We start from the raw sequence: 23,528 nt of genomic DNA, 5'->3' as shown, positions 1-23,528 counted from the left end.
CCACTGTGTTTGTTAGTATGCTTAAAAATTAAAATACTTGTCCAAATCCATCTCATGTAATTGCATAAGAAGTTGTGAGTCTCTCTTGTGGAACTGAGAAGAAATATTTTTCTTGCATCCAAGTCTGTAGTCCAGGCATGGAGTCACTTTGGAAGAAGTCCTGGACCAAACTGGTCAGAGTAATCTCCCTGTAAATATGGAAGTGCCGTGGAATGCTTTTCCTTGGTCCGAAATAAACTGACTCAGGCTGGCTCTGGCGAGTGAAACAGTACAATTTTTATTTGTGTTAAATATAAGTAATAATAAATATAATAATAATAATAATAAATTCTTTGTCATTTCAGTTTAGCACAGATTCATGCTACTAGCTGTAAATTGGTATAACTTTGCTGTGGGTTGGATATTTCTGTTCACGTCATTTACTGGAATATTTCACACTTAATGTTACAATTGCTGTGTTTCAGGCTGGATCTTGTTCCTATCAATCGGTCAGTTGGTCTGAAGGCGAAACCCACCAAACCAGTAACAGAGGTCTTGAGGCCTGTTGTTGCAAAATATGGGTTAAATCTTAATGAACTTGTGGCAAGACTAGTAAGTATTCTTTGATGTAATTCAAGCAGCAATGTTTTCTGTCTGGAGAAGATCATATGATAGTGCCTGGAATGATTCCTCTCCTGAGAATTAGGCATTTAAATATCTATTGCTACGTTTTGAGATAAAATACATCATACTTATGACCATTATGCTTAATAGTAGTTACCTCAAATATTTAGTCTATGTCTGTTTTACATTCTCTTCAGAATAAATCCAACATCCTAAATAAGCAAGCGTCCTAAACTTTGCTTCTTCCAGAGCTCAACTCGCATTATTAGCCAGGGAAAGTTGGTTGGATTAAAGCTTTTGTTCCGTTATCCTGGGCATCATGAAAATTACCACAAATCCCCTTGCAGAAATTGTTTTGTGAAAGCAGACTGATTCAATATCTCTACTACTGAACTCTTGGCTAGCATGTTCTCTTTTCTATTACGCTGGAATACCTAGGCATGTAAAGTGAATTTTGTGGTATTACTGTATGCTATCTTTGCTGAACCAGTCCAAGTTTTTGAGATAACTGAAAAGCATGATGGTATAAAGGTAACTTCATTTAATGAAATTACAAAATTAATGAAATACAGTCAATTTAGAATAAAAAATAATCTTAAATGTCCTCTGGAAAACATGATTTGCTGAACATGCGCACTGATGGTGCTGTTTTGAGCACCATCACACTTACAAAGTGGATGATTTTTTTTTCTCCATGTATATTTTTTCCCCAAATTTTCTCACAGAATAGGGTTACACTCATGGAAATTAAGGTAGTTTTACACCACGGGAATAAACACTTATAGAATGGTAGAAGGATGTATTGAAGCTACTCTGAAACATAAAAATGCTTTTCTTGTTTTCTTTCAAAAATGTCAGACTGCATAAATTTGTTCTGAAAACAGCTTTTTCTCTATTACATACAAACTGTGATCCGACTTTAGAGTGGTGAGCAGGAACCACTTGACCTTGGTGTCCCTATATCTAATCTGGATGGTCAACGAGTTGTTCTAGATGAAAAAGAACCATCAAAGGGTAGAGGTAAGTTTGTATAAAAGCTTTTGTTTATGGTTCCAAGTCAGTTTTATAAACCCTGACTATGGTTAGTTTTTCCTGTTGATGTGAAGGTGAGGTAAATGTAATTAAATTTAGATATATCACATGTGGCATATATTCTTTTAAACCAAAAAGCCGTGCAGTTTCTGAAGATTGAAGATTAATTTAATCTGTGATAGCAAGTACTTTTACGGTTGCTGCAAGAAATTTCGCAGTAGTAATATTTGAATTTTTTGTTTGCATTCAACCACAGATCCACACGCAGACTTAGGAACACAGTGCCCAGTAATAATAATGAGAGTAAAGTGCCAAATATCTTCTGTGCATTTGGCAATTATTCAGTAAGGGACATTCTGGATAAGGAAAACAGATGCAGTTTTTACAGCAGCTATATGTGCTGCTATCATATTATCCTTAAGCATGAGAAGGTAGCAGAGCCTACTTCTCTAGTTTCAAGTGATGATTTCTGAAAATAACACCAAAAAGGATAAAACTCATGATTACCCTAGGCAACATAATTGGAAAAAAAAAAAATTATCAGCTAAATAGTTGACAATCTCTTGGCACAATTTACACTCTAGATTAATGTTAGCAGCCTTGAGAGTAAAGGTTTGGTTTCATTAGGAGACCTTTTTACAGATATCAAACACTTATTTTCAAAAACTAAATTAGATATGGTTAAATTAAGTAGACTTAGGGCAGAGATCCTCTTTGAGGAAGAACTGGGATTATAAAGATGGAGGGATTTATTGAAGAGAATCAGATTTGTCATTTTTCTAACCAACAGAACCAATTGTTATTTTGAAAAAAGTTTCCAATCTAAATACTCTCACTGATAATTAGTTTAAGGATTACAAGTAAAGCCTAAATCTAATGTGCTGCCAGCAGCTGTAAAAGCCTAAATCATAGAGGATCATTCTGGCAGTGGGTTGGTTCTGTGACAATGTACCAGTGAAAGACGGCTATGATTCTGTGTTACTATATTTGCTGGGGGCAGATTTAATTTGATGGAGCCTTTTGGTTACTTAGAAAATGGCAAGGAGGATACAGCAGTGTCTACAAAATAATTGATGCGTAAAACAGGATGGAAAAGATTCAACATGGCCTTTCAGTGGTCTTTTCTGCTGATTTTAATTTTCTTTTTTAAATTGTAATTTTGAGAACTGCAGACTGAATTACCAGATTTTACGATTATTCGATCTAAAGCAACTGAAAATTTAGTACGTAAGTGACATTTCAGCATCTTCTAACTTTAAAGGTACTGTCAATGTGAGGAAAATCTGAAGATGGGAGGGAGATTCTGGTAGGTTTTTACTGAAAACTATCAGTGTTATCAACTGTGCTCACTCTATTTTCTGAGTACATATTAGAGCAATTTGAAGCAAAAATCTGTTGTGTCCATGATTGTCCCTTCAGTCTTGCTTCTTTGGGGAATTATAAATCAATAGTTACAGGAGATATATTTATTTTCAATGTTTACAGAGAAACAAAGAGGCGTATTAGTAAAACAGACTGCAACTGTATCTTCAAGAAGTCAAGGATCTACTGTAAGTCTTCTGCAACGATTTTTCTCCATTAGATCATCTTCTGTTTCCTTCTAGAATTCTATATCAAAGGTTGCATTCACACATGATTTTGAATCGGCCAAATCATGTAACTAGATTGAAAATAGCTGTAATCTGTCTGATATTTTTCCACTGTCAACAGCATTTATATGTGAAGAACTTCGTCTTCTTGATGAATCAGTTAACTCTTTCACTGTGTTGTGTTTGTTGTTTCGTGTCTCATTGGCTTATTTATGTTTGAAAATGATTGAGCTACTCTGTAGTTCAAAGGCCCTTTCAGTTACTTGAATTCTTCAGACTAAACAATATTACATATATTTCTACATTTTTGGGAACTGCTGTGGCAAATGTTCTTTGCCATAATCAAGACTAAACTAAAGCATTTGTTGTGGTGTTAGAGAAATGTGTTTCCAAAATAACTTTCCTCATTCCTTTAGGCCATATTATGTATACAATGATAGAGCCTGAATGTAAGTAGTACCTTAACTTTCCTTCTAATGCAGGGAGAGGGAAGAACTCTAGGAAAGTCTAATTCTATCAAAATGAAAGGCGAAAATGGAAAAAATGCTAGGGAAGTCCGGCTGTCAAAGAGAGAAGACTCTATTGCAAAGATTGGGAAAAAAAAATGTCAGAAAATAAATTTGGATGAAGCAGAGGGTATGTGAACTTTATAGCTTACATATTAACATAAGTAGTCTTAGAAACATTTTGTGTCTGTGTAGGTACTGTGTGTTTAATACTGTGTTGTGCAAATCATAGTCATGACCATTATATTTTTGTTTGGTGTGTTTGAATTGTCAAGTTTGTTTAAGTTGAAGGTAAAATTTTACGGATACCTAAACACCAATGTAGGTGCCCGGTGGGATTTTCAAAAGTGAGGGGTACCTAATTCCTGTAAAATGAAAAGGAATTAGTTACTCAACTGCAGTTGAACATCCCATTTGATATTCTCTGTATCTCACTGTGTAGAAGCTTGGCTTTCTGTTCACCTCTATATAAGTGTTCAACAGGCACTGCACAGTAGTGTAGACCCAAATGTACTCAGGTAAGAATTTTTGTAAGTTTTCTGCTGAGCTCTGTAACAGCCAGGGCAGTGCAGTCTGACTGAGGAGGAGATGTGATGGGCAACAGGAAAACTTGCATTCAGCTAATGCACTGAAAAGATGTTCAGAAGTAGAAACAAGCGAAGAGGTTATTGGTAATCTTGCACTTCCTGAGTCGTATTTTTACCTTCGTTACATCTTAATAGTTCTGGTGATATCATCGGAAAAAATCTCCTAAGAGAATTTGCTTTCTTATAGAAAGATGTCCATGGGCAAAAGAGAGTTAAAAATGGTGTGGCACTAGAAATTTTGGCATAACACCCCATGCCCTAGGACATGAACTGAAGTGATTGCCTGTCTGTCAGCCCTACACGCTCCTCCCTATTTTCCCATGTAGAAAAAACACCTCAAAGGACATATCTGACCCACAGATTAAAATTTACTGCTGAAGTTACTCCTTATGCATATCCAAAACCTGGTTATGCACATTTATACAGCAAACGAATGTTTACCTCTGAATGTTCACCTGTGAATAAATGTCCACTGACTAGGACTGAAAAAAATGCTGTGGCTAAAACTTCTACTGCAAAATAGATGGTTTTTTTAATATAAGTGTTACTGCAAAATATTAGTGCGTTTTAAATTATTTTCTGTTGCTTACTCTTTTGTTAACTTGTTTTCCACATTTTAATACTTTCATTTTTTTTCCTAGGACTGAGTAAAACATTAACATAATTTGAAAACTTCAGAATTCGAGGCTTTCACATTTTATTTTGAGTTTTGTGAAATTTGTCAAAGTTTGGAAAATGAGTACCAAATGTTGTAGACTGTTTTTTAATGCAAAAACAAACAACTGTTCTATGAACTTTGAAATTTCAGAAACATTTTTGTATGACACATCTTAGAAATGTTGCATGTTTTACTATGCCTACCGCCATTTTGCAAAACTTTGGCAATAAGAAGCATTTTGAAGCTTCCATCTTGGCTACGTTCAGATTTTATGGCATTTGAAAAAGCATGTTAAAAAGTCATTTTTACAAATACATTGCAAAGCCTGCCAAGTATGAGTAGAGGATTTAGGAATCAGGTCATACAAGAGCAAGTGTATGACTTCATATTATGCTAAGTTAAAACTGATAATAGTGTTCTGTTGCTTTATTTCTTAATGGCTTTTGCTTCAAACAGTATTTATAAGCTGGGTTGGAACTGTTGATTTTAATTAGTCTGTTGGAGATGGCCTTTTTAAGCATCTTTTAATATTCTGTAGTTAAAGTGCTTTCTTCTTGAAAAATTAGGACATGCAGAGACCCTATATTAAGAATTACATATTTTTATATGTCTATGTTTTGTACCAAAGAGTTTGTTTATTGTTGCAATGCTTCTTTTTTGAGGAGTGGTATAATTCTTGGCTTACAATTGATAAGTTTCTTGTTGCCAAGTTTTGAAACTTTTTAGAACAGTGTTGATCTACTATGAGTATTATTTATATATAGAAACATATTAAACCATTGGATATCATTAAGGACATGATCAGAAAATCACTTCTAATTGTGTTAAAGCCTCTTTAAAAAAGCTGCCCCTATCGCTTTTGGTAATGGCTCCTTGGATGTTTACTGACGACCTGTAAGCTACTGATTCATTGCAGAGCTCCAAGTAAAATGGGGTTATTTAAATCATCGTCTGATCATACCCTGTGATGATAACATCCTGGTTTAAAACTACACCATGAATTGAATTTAAACTGTGATAAAATATAATTACTCTGAGAGAAACTCAATATAACAAGGAAGTTTGCAACATTCTGAATCTTCGAATGTTCAAATGGCATGCTATTTTTGAGTTAAGATGGGTGAAACCCATCCAGAATATAAAAACGTGCACCCATTGTCTGTAAGACTAGAGCCTTGTTTTGTATAAAGAATTAAAAAATCCTGCGTGTGTGTACAGATTTATTAACTGCGTAAAATAGAAGACGTGTTCAAGGCTCAGTGAATTGCAGCTGTTCTAAACTGCAAAACTCTTACAATAGCAATGCTGATGGTCTTAATTATAGTGATGCTAGTGAACATTGCTGCAATTGAAAAAGTTCCTAATTAACATGGGATCTTATTTCAAGGCAGCATTGAAAGAATTGAAGATCTTCATGGAAAATAAATGTGCTGAAAATGTACGTTTTAATGGCATTGCACTTTCTGACAAAAACTTGTCAATTTTGGGTTTTTCCCCAATAGAGTTTTTTGAACTCATATCCAAAGCACAAAGTAACAGAGCAGATGACCAACGTGGACTGCTAAGGAAAGAAGACCTTATTCTTCCTGACTTTCTTCGTTTACCGCCCACTGGACCAGAACCATCCTCATCTACTCCCGCAGGTCCTAAAGGCCTCAGCAAGCGAGCTTCAAAAAGTGATGGCAGTGACGGATGTACATCCCCCAGTGGAAAGCAGGAGTCCGTGCAAAACTTTAATGAAAATTCAGTAAAGAAAATGGGTTACTCAGAAAACAAACATAAATCTGCTTTGGCAGCCCTCCACAGCCAGAAGACTTTCAGTGTTCCTTTTAGTCCTCCGTTGTCTCCAATCCCTCACGCACAGGAGAGCAATGCCACGGTGTGGAAAAGGCAGTCGAGAGAGTTGCAGGCCGAAGGCATTCAGATGGTAGATGATGAAAACGTGGCAGACTTGACTCTCGTGGCTGAAGGAGATATTAGTAGCCCTAACAGCACTTTGCTACCACCGTCACCACCAACGCCACTGTCAAACATCAGTAAACTCACGGAAGCCAACTATCCACCCCCAACTCCTTTTGCAGGTAATCAGGAAAAATCTGGATATCAAAGATCCAATTCAGGTATTTCTAGATTTTAATAGTCTTTCCTTTTGTGTAAAACTACTTTTCTTTGGCACTGTTAATCAGGATTTGGCACCCATTAAAACAAAGGAAATTCTCTCCGCACCTTATTTTTTTTTTTTTTTTTTAACCAAAAAAAGAAGGAAAAAAGATTTTAATTGCCTTAGTCTGTTCTAACTGTAATACTTCTGGTTGCCTTTAACAATGTACTTTTGTTTGGATTTGGCATGTAACCAGGAATGGCCACATGCAGACAAACCTTTGAAATACATCCACGTGCTATAATTATCTCATTCACCCTCAGAGTACAAAACAGAGTATCAGCATTTTGAGCTCCATAGCACTGTTGTGTTCCAGATTTTCTGATCCATTTCTCATAATGAGATACATGATTAGGGTTTGGAAGTTTAAGTACTTTAACAAAACCCCTAATTATGTGTTGAAAATTGCAGTATTGTTTATGATTAAAATTTTAAATGGATAAGCCTCAATTTAAAATATATTTCGCTAATAAATTTGATATTTGTGACTAAAAATAAAAATGTTATTTTTTTTAACCCATGCTTTGCTACACAGAGAAATAGATTGCATCTATCACACTTTCTCCCAGAATATTCACATATCAAGTAGCTTTCTATTAGATGATTTTAAAGAGAATATGTAACTTTTTTAGGATGTAAGTTTCATGGTTGAGCAATATCAAAGAGCAATATTAGCCCAAGGCTGAAGTATGGAATTTCTTTATAAACATGGACTCTAATAATAATTGCTATTACCAGAAACAGGAATTTGAAGACAATGGGTGTCATGACATTGACATTTTACAGTCATTGTACTGTGCATTTTAATGTAAAATATAAGAAGAGGTATCTATGTGCTACATTTATTTTTGATGTTTCACAAACATATGGTGCCATATTTGTATGATCACATTTCTTTGTGATGTGGGAATATACATTTTAATTATTTATCTTTTTACACAGAGTATTTGATACTGTTCTTTATCTGTATGGTTGATGATTTGTAAATACTTCTTTGGTTGTTGAATGCTTATAAATGGCAATGCAAATTATTTCATCCTCTTGGTATTTTAAAACCCACTTCCTTTATTAGTAGTATCTGAGAAATGTTCTATAAGCGCTATCATTTGATTTCAGAAGCTGAGTATTGGACGGACTTGTAACCAGTGCCTATGAATAACAGAACCACAAAATGTACTTCAGACATATTGATGTATATATGCATAGATTTGTGTTGGTGTCTTTCTGATAATATGTCAAGTGTACAACATAGGTATCAATTTGCATATTTTTCAGTGAGAAATGTTAAAAAAACCATTTGCACTTAAAAAAATCTTCATGAATTTACAATATTTTAATGCATGCCATAAGTTTCTGTGTAACCACTGAGCTGTAGCTTTCCCTTTTCCCACTTTCTACTTTTTACTTTGTAGAAATCTTTGTGTAGTTTTCACATGTATTTTGTATCCTTGTTCTCTCAGGAGTAATAAATTCTAGCTCTAGTTACGCAAACTGGTTTTAAGCTTTCATTTTCTTCATTATTTTAAAAATTCTTTCGGTCCTGGATTAAGAATTCTGATTGAAATTACCTTCTTATAACAAACAGATAAATAGATATGAACTAGCAATTGACAAACATTACATTTGTTAATAATTTAGACATCAACGGGCAAATGCTGTCTTGAGATGCTGGTGGGTCACATGTGAAATCCATAGCATTGGCATGTGCTCCAGAAGGCAGATAAGACAGGAGATTTCTTTTCAATTAGTCATAACGGGAACTCCTGAAAGGAGAATTTCTTCTGTCTTTGGGTTCTTGGGCTTTATATTCATTACTTTCCTACTTATTTTAAACTAAAGCAACTCCTCCCTGGTCTTTTAAGAGGTGAGCTGGTGATCTCAGCTCATTCGCTGTGGAGTAACCAAAGTAACCACCTCTATATTTGGTAGTCTTGGGTAAGAAATGAGGGCTTGGTTGAGTGCTGGAGACCACACTACTCTTTTCACTCTTTGAGATGGGTCCTACATAACAGCGCTGTGAAGCCTAATTAAAAAAAAAAAAAAAAAAAAAAAAAATCTGCAGAGAGGCTTGTCGTGCTGTTAACTGGGTCTCATTGTGTTCTGGGGGTTTAAAATCCGGTTTTTCCAAAAAGTCACTGTGTTCCCACATATTTGTGGGCCTCCATGAAAGAAAACAAAACAGTTGAAAGTCCTGTAGCAGTTCCCATTCTAAAATTATTCAGACTTTTTCACAAAAACCAGCTAATACCCTCTGTATTGAATTTAATTTTATAAAAATGTATTTTAATTAGCATGTATTCCAACTAATGTTCTCTGTGGTGATTGTGTCTTATTATTCTGTCATAGTCACCCGTGACAGTAAGTAATCAAACTAATTTTGCCAAACTAGAAATCTGAATTCCTTTTAGCTTTCTGACAAACCAGATTTTTTTTTTTTTTTTTTTTTTAGGAATAACAAAGATTTTTAAAAAAGATATAAAACATCTTCCCTTTTTTTTGCTACCATCTTATTGCATATATTGGCTGTATTCTGCGCTCTTCTCACAACACACTACTATTTAATGGGAACTGTATTCTATAGAAGAACGGTGATTTTATGGAAAAAAAATGTGGGCTGAAACAAAAATTTTCTATTTTCATGATTGGAGTTTGCATGGAAAGGCTACTTGATGATGTACATAATTATAATAAAGACTTCTGGAAACTCTCTCCAGTCAAGAATCGAAATCTCAAAGGACTAAATCATTAATAATGGTTGCTTTTTTAAGTGCTTTAATGGTTCTTCATTCATAACCCCCATCAATGGAAATTGCACTTCTGATTGGTTTATTGAATTAAAACGTTGGGACATAAAGAAAAATAATGACTACATAATTTGAAGAGGTCTCTAGTCTTAGTTCCAAACTGGCCTAGAGACAGATGACGTGTGTACTTACCCCGCACATGTTGGGCTAATAAATGGTGGGAAGAGGACTGGGAGGAGTGAAGGGGTCCCTCACGTTCTGCAGGGGGCAGTTTGCAATTTGCTGATGCATTAAAGCCAGGGCAGTGTCCATCCCTCTAATGGGTAACACTTGAGGTGTTTTACACTTGATGATCTAGAAAGCAAAATATGAACAAATGGAAGGCGACAAAATAGGGTTTGCATCACTCTGAGCTTTTGAAAACAGATTTTCAAACTCCTTTCTTAATTTTCTGAAATAAGTGAAATGTTTTTGTGCTGTATTAATGTTTAGCTATGAAGTAAATAGCAAATCAGTTAGCAACACAGGAATCATTAGTGATTCTAGTTGTGTTACTCATCAAGAGAAAGTGTCTTTATTTTGAATAAGCCTGCTAGTTCTGGCAAATTTCCCACTTCAAAAATCAGAGGTTTCTGGAATCTGAAGACATTCTTTCATGTCTCTGCACATAATGGTGGTCCCATCTGTGGAAGAAGTAATTACTGTGTGGTGTGATTGGCTTGAAGTGATGCATTCATTTTTGAAAGTGTTAAAATGCCGATTTAATCTCCTTGGCTTTTTTATTTGTTTGTTTTATTTTTCTTTTTTTAATTGCCTGGTATAGTCCGGGTACTTTGAACGTTGTCCAGTTTCTCCCAAGGAGTTGGGCACGTGCATTACCCAAGTGCAAAATAGCTGCCATGGGGAAAGGGAGCCTCCCAAACCTTTAGTCTCCTCAAGAGGTGTGAGTATTAAGCCACAGACCTTGCACTGGATTGTTTATTCAGCAATATTCCACTGGTCTGAGTTGTTCATGATGGTTTTTGCCTCTACTACAAAGTAGGTGGAGATGTAGTCATGATAGCAACTGGGCTTTTTCACAGAATACCATTTCATCCTGAAGTAGGACAATTTGCAGCAATCCAGACTGAAGTGCACAGACTGTAGATTTGAGTCCATCAGATTGCTCTTCCTTCTCTTAAAAAAAATCTCTGTTATTTTTGGGGCTTTTTTTTTTTTTTTCCAGCCAGGATGAGAATTATTCTCAAAATGACACTACAGTTACAGTCAATGAATTGTCTACCAAGTACAAAGGGTTTTTTTTTTTAAGGAGATGTATAGACTGGATCCAGCAGTGCAATTGAAAAGTTTATTGAAAACTACATTTGAACAAGCATATAACGTTATTGGTTAAGATAGAGAGCCAGATAGGGAAAATAAAAGCATGGTGAACTCTCTGTAATTTTGCTTTAGTAAAATGTCTATGGAAGTTAAAGAATTAATTTAGACAGTCTATAAAGTTGCATAGCTTTTTTTTTTTAAGAAATTGCTTTGTTTCTGAAATAGATACAAAATTGTACCCTCAAAATAAACTTGCTTCCTTTCTTATTGTAAAGAATTCTTTCAGAAATGGAATAGTTAATACCAGCGCGAGGATGTTTTTGTTGTGAAAGATAAATTATGCAGAAATAAAATGCAGGATAGTCTCACAGAGTCTGGGACTGCCTATTGTTCCCAAAGCCAAAAAACCCCCCAAAAAATCCCTAACTGTTCTTTTTATTTATTATTCACAGAGAGGATGCAGTGCCCCACAGCTGAAGAATAGAGATCAGATTATTAGAATAGTTATCAGTGGTATTTCTGTGACTTTCACTTTTTTGGCTACTAAATTTTTAGATTCTAATGGTAATGAATTCTAAGTGCAAAAAAGTTTGTGATAGTTAAGGAGATTGAGGAGATTAAGAGCAATCACATATCTGTCTTCAAAATTTGAAAATAAACCTTTGTTTTGGTACTAAATTACATAATATTTTACATAACTAATATTTTATATAATCTCTTAATTCATGTGGCGTATTTTAGAGACAGCCCAGTGGTGTTCCCTGTGTAAATCAAGATAACCACATTGAATGAAAACATAAATAAAAATTTAAGAAATGGAGGTGATTATGACTAAAGAGATGTACGAAGAATGTAAATCATTATTTTTTAACAAAACGCGTTTTCTTGCGGTAACTTATATCCATTACTAGTTCTGTGTAAATTTATAGAAGATAATTGGATTCTGGATCAATATAAACGAGTACTCATGAGAATCCTGAAACACTAAGGCTGGGATTTGTTAATCCTCTTTTAATCAGAGCATGATTAAATGGGGAAAATTACATGTAGTACCTGACTGTGACCAACAACAAACAGAGGAGAAGGAGAATTTAGAGTAGACAAATGGGAAGCACGGAAGACCTTGGGGGATGATTATTTGAAATGTAAACTTATTTTGATCAAACAACAAGATAAACATTCTAGAAGGCATTACAAATCTTACCACTGACTTCATGAAATGTTAGAAAAATGACAGCTGCCCTTTTAACCAAATGAACATGGGATAAACCCAGATCTGTGCAAACCCATGGCATCATTTGGATGATGAAATGAACTTCGCTGAATTATTGGTTGAAATGTAACCGGTAGCCTAGCGAAACCACATTTTAGATTTTCATAATTGAAAAATACCCTAATGAATGGCAGATTAAATTAAAATGGATTTAAGTAATTCAATCCACTATTTCCCAGCATAGGACTCTCTGCAGTAATGAAACGTGCAGTTACCGACCACTGATGCAAAACCAAAATGAAGGTTAACAATAAATGCTGGAAGATCACACTGAGGGCTGAATATGTGTAGGCTGCTGCAGAGTTGTTTTATCACGTCTACTGCTTGGAAAATAGTCAGAAATTGTTTCATTTTTAGCAGTGGAGAAACAAAGTTTGAGCGAGTTGGGCAGTGTTATTGAGGGCACACATATCTGCCTGGATCAAAATTCAGAACTGTTCATTTAATTTTTTCTTGGACTGCTCCTGGCTTTTAAATGACGTTGTGTGCAGTTCCCTTCAGCCGTGGACATGAAGGGTCCCTGCCCTCAGCAAACCCAGGTTGCAGTAATCCCTCTTTTGGTTCTGGATGCCACTGGTGAGCTCTCTCTTCCATGTGATATTCCAAATTTGTCTTTCTGAATAATGCTTGGTGCTTTGTTCTTCTTGTGAATGCTTTGGAGATGAGTGCAATGAAAGGATTTCCATCTGCCCGTTTCTAAACTTAAGGCTGCAAATGTATTCCCAAAATTCCCAGGAAAAAGGTAAATCAACTGGTAATGTAGAATATTGCTGCTTTGTAGGATAACCCATTTCCTGGCTCGATGCCTTCATTTTACTGAGTCAGATTTCAAGGCACTGAGCTTATGCTGCACTTGCTGTTTCATCATGCAAGTGAAATTCAGCATATAAAGTCAAATTTCCTTTGAAAAGATTTAGCATAAACTGTAGGTAGGAATCTTTTATTAAATCCACTTTCTCCTCGGTGCTGTATCAATTAAGACATTAGAAGGAAACTGCCAAAGAAAATTTAACCTGTGGTGTTCTAAAACTTACGTGTGAAGTATCCTTTTCCCTTCAGAAGCATAATTCACTTTACAAACTTAAAAAAAAAAAAAAAAGGATTCTTGCAGTAGTAACAGTATGTCGGCCAGCGTGGAAGTCATTCTTCCACCACTTAAAAGAATCCATGTGTGGGAGGGCTCAAATGTCGAAGGAGCATTTCCTAGCAGTTTAGGACTGGAAGGAGCAAGTGTCTTTCCCAGAGTGAAACTGCCAGATTCCATCCACGTTAAGGAGAAGTTACTTATATTGACGTATTTCCAGGGCCCTGAAATGAACACCCACTATAGAAGCGACCGTCACAGGGCTCCTTTTTTCAGTCGCATGTAAGAAAAGGCTCTCTCTCTAAGGCAGTGTGGTACCCCCTTGGGACAGGCTCCGTGGAGTCAGAGACTGGAACAATGTCAGCCCAGGCTCCCTTGGTACAGCACACAGAGCCTTGCTGCCTTGGAGACTGAGAGTGACTGATTACTTTTGGGGGTGATATATGTCAGTAAATCAGCAGTTACGGGACCTGCTCCTGAAAACTTCTGGCTTCTCTTCACAAGAGTTGTATTCTAAGTTTTATGACATACTTCAAACAGATTTTTATCTGCTGTAAGTCAGTACAAAATCATTAATCTGGAGCTCATTCCCTTTAACTGAGATCAGGTCCTCTCTGTCAAAGGCCTGGGATCAATGGTATGAAAATCAGCAGGATATTCTTGTTATCTTTCAGTAGAACTGAAAGCCATATAAATAGTTAATTATTTTGGCAAGAACAGTAGGATTTTAGCAAAGGTAGAATGATGAGTGAAACACTCAATTTGCATGAAAGAGATTTTATTAAAAATCGTAACTAAAGTTTAGCACATTGAAAATAAATGAATTTATTGATTATGGTATAGAAACAATAAATTGCAAGGTGTTGTGAGCGGACCTTTAAATCCTCAAGCATCTGCATTGGTTTTTAAGTAGACTCAAGATTTAGGGTTATATGATCCTATCTACATTCAGCAGTTAATGCTGCTCCTGAAATTTGCAGGTTTTTTGTGACCTCCTTTCTGTGTGGAATTTGGCAAATCCTCCGTTATTCCTAAACTACCTGGAAGACAATATCTTGTGATCTTTTACTTAGATCTTGAGGAGTATTTTATACAGAAGATTTCCCTTTGTCTTTCTCTATAAAGATAGTTCTCCATAATGATAATACTAAATTTAGAGTGCTTGAGAATAATACACAAAATCCAAATATCACAAAAAGAGAAATATTGGTAACAGAAATCAGGAGATCAGCCGAAACAGTGCCTGGTTGTAGTCACCTTTGGAAGAACGCAGATGGATGCAGTTAAGCCTTCTAAGCAGTCATTTGGCTGTGAGTCTGTAGCAGATCTCTGGTTTAAGGACAAAAGATGACCTGCATCTTCCCATCTTTAAACCAGCTGGAACGTATTAATGGGATCAGATGCACAAGAGAATTCCTGAGAGCTGTGTGGAATGCTTAGCAAGGGAGATTACCAGTAGGTGTGAATGTGGTATTCCGTTCCTGTGGGACTGCTGCCATAAGCAGTGTCTTACTTTCTCCACAGAAGTTAGGTAGGACATCTGAGAGATTAGATTTGGGAAAATATAATAACATTTCTGACATGCTTCATACATGGCAAAGCATCTGCAGAGCTCTCCATGGAGGTATTCATCACTTCAGCCAAGAATATATGAAGAGAAATTTTACCTGTGAAGGTCCTCTGCACCTTGGATGGTGCCCTGCACATCTAAGTGTCTTCAGGTATTTGTTACTCAGAAAGAAAACACCAGAAGGAGACCAGTGCAAAAGTGTTACAAACTTCATTGAAACCTCATTATAAAGCTTCACTGAGTACAGGCAAATCTTTAGTCTACTTAAAAACTTGTGGGATACATTTATACACAGGCTGGTTGGGCAAATCTTGCCTATTATTTGTGTTAAATAACCTTGTTCCTTAAAAGCTTTTTCTTAAAAAAAATGAGGAAAATAATTAAACTTAAATTTATTTTCTGTGTAATGCTACTCTAGAAATCATCTTCCTGTTTGGTGAAGATGAGCTAAGATCTTTTCTCCCCTGACAGGAAAAGTGAAATCATCTGCACAGTATCATCCCTTAGTAATTCCGTGTTCTTCTGAACTGGTATTTTAGACAAGATGTTCTCTATTACTGCCCTGCCTCTAGTAGTAATTTATTTGATGCTACAGAGAGATTGGTCCTGAAAAGGACATTAATAGAAAAATGTCTATAATGCGGATGTGTTCTTTTTCAGATGAGCTTACGTCTTGTGAAGCCTGAGAGCAAACATGGACATTATTTTTGCTCTGTTCCTATTAGACAACTTCCACACCCAGTTGCTTTGTGTGGTGACTCAGTGATACGATAATTCCAAGACTTAATGGCATTTCTTACATTTAGCTGTAGGAGGGCTTAGCACCTAGATAAATGCAGCAATAGTTGCACCTTCCATAGTGTTCCTTGGCAGGAGTTTCCATCTCTTTCATCTCCTGTACCCTGTTAATTACTCTGTGTCTTTTGACTGAGGAAAGTGTTTCAACCTAGTCCAAGTCAACAGATAGGAGACCTTCCACCCCAATCAAAGATGTTCCTTTACGTGACATACAGGAGGATGTATTCTCAGTGCTAGGACAGCTGGATGACTCATGCTCTGTCAATGCCATGTATTTGTGGTAATTTGTCATTAGTAGGCATTTCAGCAATTTGTAGCTCTTTTAAAGCAATTTGAAAGGAGAGTCACAGGTCTTCCTCAAAGGGCGTAGAATAGTAGATTAAAGCGATCAAGAGAACAATTCAGTACACTCATGTTAAGATAAACGTTCCGGAACAGAAGAATAGCATTCTGCAGCACAGCCATGCAAACAGCAGTTAAAATTTAGCCGATGTTCATTTTCAGTAGGGAGATTTAAACACGAAGTGTAATGTAGTCCCATTAAATGTTAGCTGCAATTTAGTAGCCTGGAGTCATGCTGGGCTAACAGGGCTGGGAGCTTTCTGTCTCTCTCTGCTCAGCTGATTTGTTTGGAGTTTGGTCTAATTCCTCTGTAAAAACAGCAAGCCTTACTGATGCGAAATACCCACATTATTCCATGTGGGGCTTCACTGTAGCTAAAACACTAAGCCTTGCAGTACTTAGGATTTTGACTTATTTTTCTTAAATAGAAAGCTTTAACCCTCAAGAAGACCCTGGAGTGATTTGATTGAAACTGCGTGAAAGTGCTTTTTTTGTCATTTTAATTTGCATTTCTTCCATTCTCCATATCAAAAAGTTCTTGATTACAGTGATTATACATGGAAATTTCTTTTCCTTGCATAAAGCTGTACCAATCACTTTGTGGAATAAACACAAATAAATTATTTGAAAGACAGCTATGGCATTTAACCACACCAGTTTCATAGGATTTGTGTGGCTAAACATGCTAGTCAGGCACTTGCATGTACTGTGGGACAAAATTTCAGAATGCTTTGGGTAAAGCATGTCAGATGTCAGATTAGATGGTATGTTTTAAAAGATGGGTAAGAAGATATATGGAAAAAGGAATTAAATATGAAATGGAAGCCCCTCCTCAGTCTGCTTTTGTGCCTTGTAGGTTTCTCTTTTTTTCTTGGCTCTCAGTTTGATCTAATGAAAGCAGTTCTCTGTCTCTGAAAACATTGCCCCTCTTTATATCATTATGGGAGGGAATCTCAGCTACAGAAACCATGTTGTTAACTGTGGTGCAAATCCTGAAATCAACTCCTTCATCCCTCCTTTCTTGCTGCTGTTGGTGCAGGCAAATCAGCTTCTGTGCATTTGCTTAAAGAAGCAACTTGTACTTTGCAGGGTCACACCTACCACAAAACTGGCGTTTGGGAGCTCAAGGGTTTAAACTAAAGCTCTCTTGGGATAGTGACGACTTTGTGTGTTTAGTCTAGAGAACAGGCCTGAATCCTGGCAAATGTGATTTTAGATGCAATCCAGGTGTTGAGTGCTTAAAGCCCTCAGACCTCAGAGGGTTGTGCAGCCCTTCAGAGGGACCTCGATGGGCTGGAGAGATGGGCAGAGAGGAACCGTCTGAAATTCAGCAAGGGCAAATGCAGGGTCCTGCCCCTGGGGAGGAACAACCCCATGGACCAGCACAGGCTGGGGGCTGACCTGCTGGAAGGCAGCTCTGCAGGGAAGGACCTGGGGGTCCTGGTGGACACAAGCTCTCCGTGGGCCAGCAGTGTGTCCTTGGGGCTAAGGCGGCCAATGGAGTCCTGGGGTGCGTTAGGAGGAGCAGTGCCAGCAGGTCAAGGGAGGTGACCCTGCCCCTCTGCTCAGCCCTGCTGAGACACATCAGGAGTGCTGTGTCCAGTTCTGGGCTCCTCAGGACAAGGAGCTCCTTGAGGAGGTCCAGCAAAGAACTGCTAAGTTGGTCTGGAGAGTCTCTCTTAGGAGGAAAGAATCAGGGAACTGGGCCTGTGCAGCCTTGAGAAGAAACAATTGAGAGGAGACCTCAGCAATGTTTATAAATATCTAAAGAGAGGGTGACAGAAGATGGAGTCAGCCTCTGCTCAGTGATGCTGAGCTACAGAACATGGGGAAATGGGCAGAAATCAATGCACAGGAAGTTCCACTTGAATATGAGGAAGAACTTTACTGTTCCGAGCTCTGGGACGGACTGCACAGAGAGGGTGTGGGGTCTCCCTCACTGGAAATATTCAAGAACCAACTGGACACAATCCTGTGCCGTGTGCCCTGGGATGACCTTGCCTGAGCAGGGAGGAGGGACAGGATGATCCATCCGTGCTCCCTTCCAGCCTGACCCATCCTGTGACTCGGTGATTCTGCAAAGTTGTTTCTTTTATTCTCGTCCTGTAAACTGTGACCCATAATTGCTCTGTTGCAGATCAGGGCAGTGAACTGCAACTTCAAATAATCCCTTACTAGTCTGCTAGAGAACTAAAGCCCTAGCTAAGTAAAATACTGTCGCAGCAGTGTCTTGAAGACCAGTTCGACTGAAGGAACATCTCCCATTCTGCCCCAGGGGAAGGTCTATATTCTCCTCCTTCGCCACTGGGTTTGCTGATGTGAGAATTTTTTTTCTAGAGGTGTAAAAAATAATACTAAGTAGTTATTTTTAATGGAGTCTTAAAAAACCCTGAAAAATAAGACAGATATTAGTATTTCACATTTATCCTTGAGGTCTAGTGTTTAGTTACCTACATCAATAAGTCTCTTTGGTGGGTGAATATCCCAGCTGACTACCATTATGGCCTCAGAGAAGGTTGCAATATTGAAAACTGCTAAAACCAGAAGATACATAACTCTCCTGTTTTGTTTTTCTGTTTTTCAATTCCTCTGTTAGGTGCAAACAGAAAGAAAAATGAGTCACAAGGGACTTCAGGAAACTCCTGTGAGCAGACCTCTCACAAAGCAAAGCCCAGCAGAAGCTTTAATCCTCCTGGTGTGAGAGGGAACCCCGGAAAGGAGCTCCCTGTGAACAGGATAATCGATGTGGATGGGGTCAAACTGGACGACTCTGGCACATGCTGTGAGGATTCTGAAGGGAACCTCAGCTTTGAAGGTTACATCTCTGAACTGAGATCTTGCCAAGGGAGGATGAGGACTGGAGTTTACAGGACATCAGACCTTCCATCCCTGATAGCTGTGAAGAGCGAGAAGAATAAGGCCACTGAGAATCAGTATAAAGCTACTTTTGTTTAAATCTCTGCTTTTAATTATATTTTCCGATATTTTGCTTGGCATCAGCAGCAATAGAGATGTCTTAGAGACATGTTTCTGTGAGATATAAGTGGTTTTCAATATCCACTTGCCTTGGATAATATCAAAGAGCCTGCTAAAGACCATCACTTCTGATATGAGTTGGAAGCCCTAGAATGAAAAAAATAGCATTCCAATGAAAGTATTGAGCTATTTGGTTTTGCTTTTTTTCCCATTTCTGTATTATTTTCCCTGGGATGATTCCATTGATCCGCGGAATTAAAATTATGATTTCAACCTCTACCCTTCTTGTCTTTATTCAAGAAAAACTTATTTTAAAATCCCCTGTCCAAACTTTTTATTTTAGATAATTTCAGTTTAATCTTCTAATGGTTTTCCCTTGTCTTTAGGATTCCCTGTGTTTTAGATTTTTGAAGCGTAAGTAAAATCAGTTACTGGTGTAAAAAAGATTAGGAATATTTTCTTAATACATTCCTGTCTGTCTCATAACATTTGGGAAGAGGTCCAAGTCGAATTCAGTCTTGTCCAATGCATTGCCTGGATATATGCTATAAGACCATTGTTATACAAGCAGCAAGAAGCAAAAATAAGAGCAACAACAAACCAACAAAAAACCAAAATCCCCCCACCCAACAACAACAAAACCCCAAACAAACCAAAATTGTGACTTTCCTGGGCTGGGAATAGTATCTGCTTTCATAGCCAACTCTGATGATGTTTCCATACCAGAGATATATATCTGATTACACAGTGATGTCATGGTCATTGGGTCCCTCCTCCTCACTGCTCTCAGTGCCTTTTAACTTTGGGGAAGGGCAATTTGGTTACTGCTCTTTCAATGAGAATTCAGTGCCTCTCATTCTCGTTGTTCATTTTAGTTTCAGTTAATTTTCTAGCCTTAGGTGGAGTTTTGAGAAGGAAAAGATATTTAAGACTGCTGAACATGTTGGTTTTGCCACCTGCTCCTTTTCCTCCATTTCCATTTCTTCAGGAGAGGTTATGAGCCTGGACATTCACAAGGGTACATGAAGAATTGAGGGTGTTGTACATCTGCTCATCATATTGAGTGGATATAGAGAGACTTCTGGGGGTTCGCTGCTTTGAAATTATTGTGAGACTTAAAAAGTCATGCTGCATATCTCCTAGACTCCAGATCCACACAGGCAGTAGGTATAAAGCATCAAGGTAAATACTGATTAATTTCTATTTCTCTGCTCCTAAAACATGCCGAGAATCAAGAATTTTCTGAATAGCTGAGAGTACTGGATGCTCTCACTCAGTTTCTTAAACTCAAAGGTCATACAGATCATACAAAAGTATGATTTTGTAATTATAAATTAAGATTCCTAAAGCTAAATGCTTAAGTGTTACATCAAATACTCCAGTGAGATTAAGGGATACAACACTCATTGGCTTTAATACTTTATTTTTTTCTACGGGTAAGTGATTTTGCTTTTGATATTGTGGAAAATCCTTGTTGACATTACACTCAACTCAGTGTGGGCTTGAATGAAGGTATATGCTGTGAAAATAGCTGTACTGTTTTAAACCTTTCAAGCTTTAAACTAATTTTAGGGTCATGATAAAATCATGGTGGTGTAATGATACTAGAGATTAGGGAAACAGCAGGCAGAACACAGCCCAGTGATGTGAAAATATTAAATATTTATGTATTTTTAAAGTGGGTTTTGTTTGTTTGTTTGTTTTGTTTTTCTGTAGTATTTTGCTAACAGTTGCCCTTGAGCAGATTTTTTTTGGACAGATAAATGGATAAATTGCCATATTTTTTCCTATCTTTTGGAAAATTGAAAGCTTTGTTCTAATCAAAACTAAAATTAAAACAGTCAAACTCAAGAGAGGACTTTTTGACCTTGGATATGCTTTTCACTGGTTCTGTGTCTTTGAAAATAAAATCCTAACATCTGACAGATAAAAACTTGAAATTCAAATGGGATCATTACAGTCTTTTATTAATCTCTGATTAATATTTTAGATAAAACAAGGATGCTTATCTTAAATTGTGCAAGGGCACTCAAGTGACTGGGAGTGAGCAATACAGAATTCTTCATCTGGAAAAAGAGACAGCTGAAGGGAGATGCAAGAACAGCTGAAAAACCTTGAGTGCCATGAAGAGGGAGATTGACTTTCACACTCCTCTCTAATGCAAGGATTAGGGGTCATCAGATGAAGCTAAGAGAAGCCAGGTGTAAATCAAAGAGCTGTTTCTCCACCCTCTCCTGTTTTCTATCCCCAAGCTGCTGTGCTCAGAAAAACAAGCAAATGGAAGTGCTGTTCATAAATCCTGAGTGCAACAAAATGGATTTGACTGTATCAAGGATTCAAAGGGAATTTGACAGCATGGGAGTCAAGCTGTGTGCAGGAAAATGAAGGATGTGAAAGAATGCAGTTTTCTTTAACATAGAGAGAACTCTTGGCATAATGCCTGGAAATCCTGTAAACACAGGGCCATGGGAAAAGCTGTTTCTCCCCATGCCACACTGTCATGCCAGTTAATGGCAGATTGTTTAAAAGAATAACTTCTTAGCTGGAACTAATAGAAATTAATTCCTTAGACTTAGAGATCATTAATAATATTAGCTTTCCTTTCAATATCTGGCAGAATATAAAAGATAAACTGGCTGGAATCAGGAGTTAATAAAAAGGAATGTGGGCAGCCTGTCTCTGGCTGATGGTTTCCAATATTCTACTAGGGATGTGGTCTAGTTTTAATTACTGTGTGACTTTATAATATGATTTTCAGTTGCTTCCTCATACTGTGATTTACACTACAAATCAAATCTACTTACAGTTTAAAATCAGCCTCATTGAAGCCCTGCTCAATAACTTGATCCTTTATCTTGTCAGCTAGTTCCTAAAGATAATTGAATTCTAGCTGGCTTTATTTCTCATTTATTTTTCTCAGTTTTTCCGTGTGGAAACTCCACTTGTGCAGAGTTACTCTTTTGTCATCCTAATCCCATGATGGTAAATAAAAGGGCTTTCCCATCCTTTTAGGTGGAAGAGGGAGATCTAATGACCTGTGTCAGTACTCAAACCTGAAACTGTAACAACCAGTGATATAAAAAAACCTCCAATCCCAACACTCAGAAAATGCTGCAGCATTCCAAATCTTATTTAATGTAGCAGTTGTCTTATATTTCGCTTGTTGTCATGGTATCTGATTTTCAATTGTAGTGGTTTCAGCCTCATTGGTTCCACAAGTCAGTTTTGTTGTGGTTCAATTTTAAAGGCTTTGTGAAGAATAGAAAGTATGCATATAGCCAAACTTGCAACGAGACTTCACCCATAGGATTACTGTAGTGTTGTGCCTCATCAACAAGTTTGTGATATAACACATATGCAAAATAAATCACTGATTAGCTCTGGGGGACTGTGTGACGAAGAACTGAGGGGTTATAAAGATACATAAACAGGCTTTGCAAAGAGACTTTGCAAGAGCTTTACTGCTCCGTGGGAAGGAGCCAACACCTGGCTGTATTGTCCTTTCTCATGCCCCTGGAAGTCTTCTGGGGGCTGTTGAATGTCCTTCAAAGACGCTGTGTCCTTCTGGCACTATTTCTCTGCCTGCAAGTTTTGGTTTCTTTGTGTCTTTCCTGTAGCCTGAATTGCATTATTCCTGCTTCTCTTCTGATGCTGGAATTTAATGTTCTTAACAGAAAACTTCCAGCAGACATGGCTCAGCTGGCAGCCTCCTTGTCTCACTGTAGCAGAGATAACCAGGACTTAGGAGTATATTTTTATTTTTTGGAAGTAGCTTGATTTTTGCCACAAAACTGAAACCCTTGCCAGTAGTTGTCTCTCAGCAGCGGCGCTGCTGCTCACCCCAGCCCTCTCCAACACAGATTTGACAGCAAATACTGCCATTTAAAATGGTCTCTGCTAAGGCACTTGGTAGCTGGGAGGAAGGGAGAGTGTGTGTGGTAGTGTGATGCAAACACCTGGAGGCATCTTTTCACAATTTCTCGAAGATTTTGAAAAGTTTCCAGAGGCTCAGTCAGACAGCAGCAGGTCCTTATCGAGGGGTGTGAGAAGCCAACACAGATCTGAGGCACCTCCCAACTCCCAACCACAGCTCGGTGACTTGAGTTTAGAAATGACCCTATTTTCTGCAGGAACAGGCAGATTTCCAAGCTTTGTGGGATTGTAGCAAACCTGTGTGACAACAGAGTTGCTCTGTGGATAGTGTGGGTGTTTACCCTGCAGCAAAACAAGTGCCATATCCAAGTGCTTCTCTCTGTGCTCTTGGAATAGCATTCCAAGTTTAGCA

General features: G+C 37.5%; 1 protein-coding gene across 3 annotated transcripts in view; it reads left to right on the top strand.

Moving 5' to 3' along the window:
- Positions 1-19,490, top strand: part of RGS12 (regulator of G protein signaling 12) — an 84,358-nt gene extending 64,868 nt beyond the window's left edge. For 2 of the 3 annotated variants that reach the window (XM_066185248.1, XM_066185247.1), the window contains exons 11-16: positions 465-591; positions 1,527-1,623; positions 3,121-3,185; positions 3,707-3,860; positions 6,478-7,056; positions 18,864-19,487. In XM_066185248.1, coding sequence (XP_066041345.1) covers positions 465-591; positions 1,527-1,623; positions 3,121-3,185; positions 3,707-3,860; positions 6,478-7,056; positions 18,864-19,222 — 1,381 coding nt within the window. In that variant the 3' untranslated portion in view covers positions 19,223-19,487. Of the gene's footprint in view, positions 1-464; positions 592-1,526; positions 1,624-3,120; positions 3,186-3,706; positions 3,861-6,477; positions 7,057-18,863 lie in introns of all 3 variants that reach the window. The other variant, XM_066185246.1, reaches the window with a different exon arrangement.
- Positions 19,491-23,528: the final 4,038 nt, after the last annotated feature.

Source organism: Chamaea fasciata, unplaced genomic scaffold (assembly GCF_029207755.1).
Source record: "Chamaea fasciata isolate MVZ Bird 193981 ecotype frontalis unplaced genomic scaffold, bChaFas1.0.hap1 SCAF_6, whole genome shotgun sequence".
In the NCBI taxonomy this organism is placed as follows: Eukaryota; Metazoa; Chordata; class Aves; order Passeriformes; family Sylviidae; genus Chamaea; species Chamaea fasciata.
This window is presented reverse-complemented; position numbering and strand designations above follow the sequence as displayed.